At 42.8% G+C, this 2587-nt stretch overlaps 1 protein-coding gene across 1 annotated transcript; it reads left to right on the top strand.

The window, feature by feature from the left end:
- The first annotated feature begins 1260 nt into the window (after positions 1-1260).
- LOC112639046 (proline-rich extensin-like protein EPR1) lies at positions 1261-1971 on the top strand. The gene is made up of 2 exons (XM_025411840.1): positions 1261-1334; positions 1403-1971. Exon 2 carries the CDS (start codon positions 1403-1405, stop codon positions 1964-1966), a length of 564 nt encoding a protein of 187 aa, XP_025267625.1. The 5' UTR covers positions 1261-1334; the 3' UTR covers positions 1967-1971.
- The last annotated feature ends 616 nt before the right edge of the window (positions 1972-2587 follow it).

Genomic DNA, 2587 nt, shown 5'->3' on the forward strand with positions numbered 1-2587 from the left:
TGCCACTTCTTCAGGTTCTCACCGAGGTCGAGCAACCCAGGGAAGGAGCAGCGGTGCCTGCATTCATCCATTGATCCCGTCATCCGGTAAGGAAATAATAAAATAATAATCATTCTTAATCAACCTTGATAATAACTTCGTATATTAGGTTGATTTATTCTAGCTATTGACAATTTTCCCAGAATCTTACCTGCCCGTATACAGACTTTAAATTTTTCTTTCGAGTTGAATTATTTAAATTTCAACCGATCCTCTGAGAACGCTCGAAGCGTATCCTAGAGTGTAGCGTCGTTCGAGTTAGTCACTCGATGTGCATTGAGTAGCAAATTCTACTCCTCTGCCGCTTTCACGGAGAGCTTCTCTGAAAGAATTTCTCCGTGGATCCTGTGCCGCTGTGACGTGACGTCTTGCACATCGATACTAGACTCAGAATCTAAGACTCGCTCCTAGAGGATCTGTCGAAATAATAGAATTAATGCACTGGCTTACAAGTTAACTATCAAAACATTTTATGAATTTTATACTTATCTGAAGTAAGCCAGCCGCTTCCACCCGTATCCTCGTCTGTATCCTTGAATCTCCAGACCTCTCGGTGCAGCCGCATGCTCCTGGAAATTCAGTATATGCTAGATAAATTATCATCCGTTGTACGACAATTTTCCCCGAATCCTACCTGTCCGTATACAGACTTTAAATTTTTCTTTCGAGTTGAATGATTTAAATTTCAACCGACCCTCTGAGAACGCTCGAAGCGTATCCTAGAGTGTAGCGTCGTTCGAGTTAGTCACTCGATGTGCATTGAGTAGCAAATTCTACTCCTCTGCCGCTTTCACGGAGAGCTTCTCTGAAAGAATTTCTCCGTGGATCCTGTGCCGCTGTGACGTGACGTCTTGCACATCGATACTAGACTCAGAATCTAAGACTCGCTCCTAGAGGATCTGTCGAAATAATAGAATTAATGCACTGGCTTACAAGTTAACTATCGAAAACATTTTATGAATTTTATACTTATCTGAAGTAAGCCAGCCGCTCTTACCCGTATCCTCGTCTGTATCCCTGAATCTCCGGACCTCTCGGTGCAACCGCATGCCCCTGAAAAATTCAAAATATATTAAATAAATCATTAATTGCTGTACCCCAATGAACTGTATATAGCCGAACGTTTCAACCATGATATGAGAACGAGTGAGATATACTATCATAATCTACATTCGTTTATCTCACAATAATCCGTTAAGCCGTATTATTCGTCTTAACTCTATGAACCACCTTGCTGTGACTACATTTACCTTATAAAACCATTCATCTTAACAGGTACCTTTCTACGCATCATCGTAAGTAAACCCCTTTTGTGTTAAATCAATCGCATCAAACATACTAAATAGTCGTATTCCCTCGGTAGATGGTTAACCCCCGCCGAACTTCTTCCGTTGGACGCGAAATTCCCCTCCGTGCCGCGGGTATACGCCGCAGGCGTGCCTCCCGGTCGGTACTTAGGCTCCCTACAGCTCGTCAGTTGTTTGCCGACGAGAACGACTTAACAAGCAGAGTAACAAGGTACTCTCCAGTGCGTAGTTTCGCGCCCTCCCGCGCATACCCTTATCGTCCTCCCCGAAACCCTCCAGCGGTTCTTCAAGAGGAACAACAGCCCAGAGCCAGGCCGCCATCGCCCAATTACTCCCCCATCCAGGATTCATCTAATCCCAGCTACTCGCCGGTCAGGACACCGGAAGATCTTCCTTCCATACCGGAAGAACGAAGACCCATAGAACAAAGCACAGAAACTGAGGCTGGTCCATCCAACCCAGGTCAAGTTCTGGATCCCCCTGAACCAAATTTCTACCCGGAACCAGAGGACCTAGTCTTACCAAGCAGTATCCAACCCCTCGCAGGACTAACAGACGAAGATTTTATCGAGATCTACGAATACTTGCAGCGAGATAATTTCTTCAACAACCGCGAATAATAACCATATCTAGATATCGCCTTAGAAATGCTATAGAGAAGAACATTAACTACATACACACATCTATACGTATAACGATATACACTATCTACAACTGTCAAATAATAACAATAATAACAATAATAAAGGATTTGTAAAGCTCTAAGGAAGTAAACTAATAAAAGAAAACAGATCAAAAAGGATAAATTGGGTCAGGTTCAACGCACCTAATCTATTTCCCATCGTCAATCCCTCTCCTGAAAGAAGCGCAAAAGATTCTTAGTCTCTCGGCGTCCTAGGGTATAGCCGGCTTGGCAGGTTGCCCTGAAAAAGAAATAGAGAGAAGTTACAATTGCGTAACAAATAAATACGTGAGAAGTTACGATCGAGACGTAACAACGAAATCTCAAAACGTAACAATGAACTGCAGAAATATGCGAATGCATGCCGCAATGATAGATATTTCTGGATATTTCGACTTTACACTGTATGACTTCGGTGTAACTATAATCGGATAATTGGAGTAGTTGGATATGGACATCAGTGGTATTAGGTTTTCGTATGTTTAAGTCACATTCGCCAACGTCAAGTAAGGAGACTGCCGTTATATTAAGGTGTTGTCCACCGCAATCAAATCCAATT

This window comes from Camponotus floridanus, unplaced genomic scaffold (assembly GCF_003227725.1).
Source record: "Camponotus floridanus strain SB8 unplaced genomic scaffold, Cflo_v7.5 scaffold436, whole genome shotgun sequence".
In the NCBI taxonomy this organism is placed as follows: domain Eukaryota; kingdom Metazoa; phylum Arthropoda; class Insecta; order Hymenoptera; family Formicidae; genus Camponotus; species Camponotus floridanus.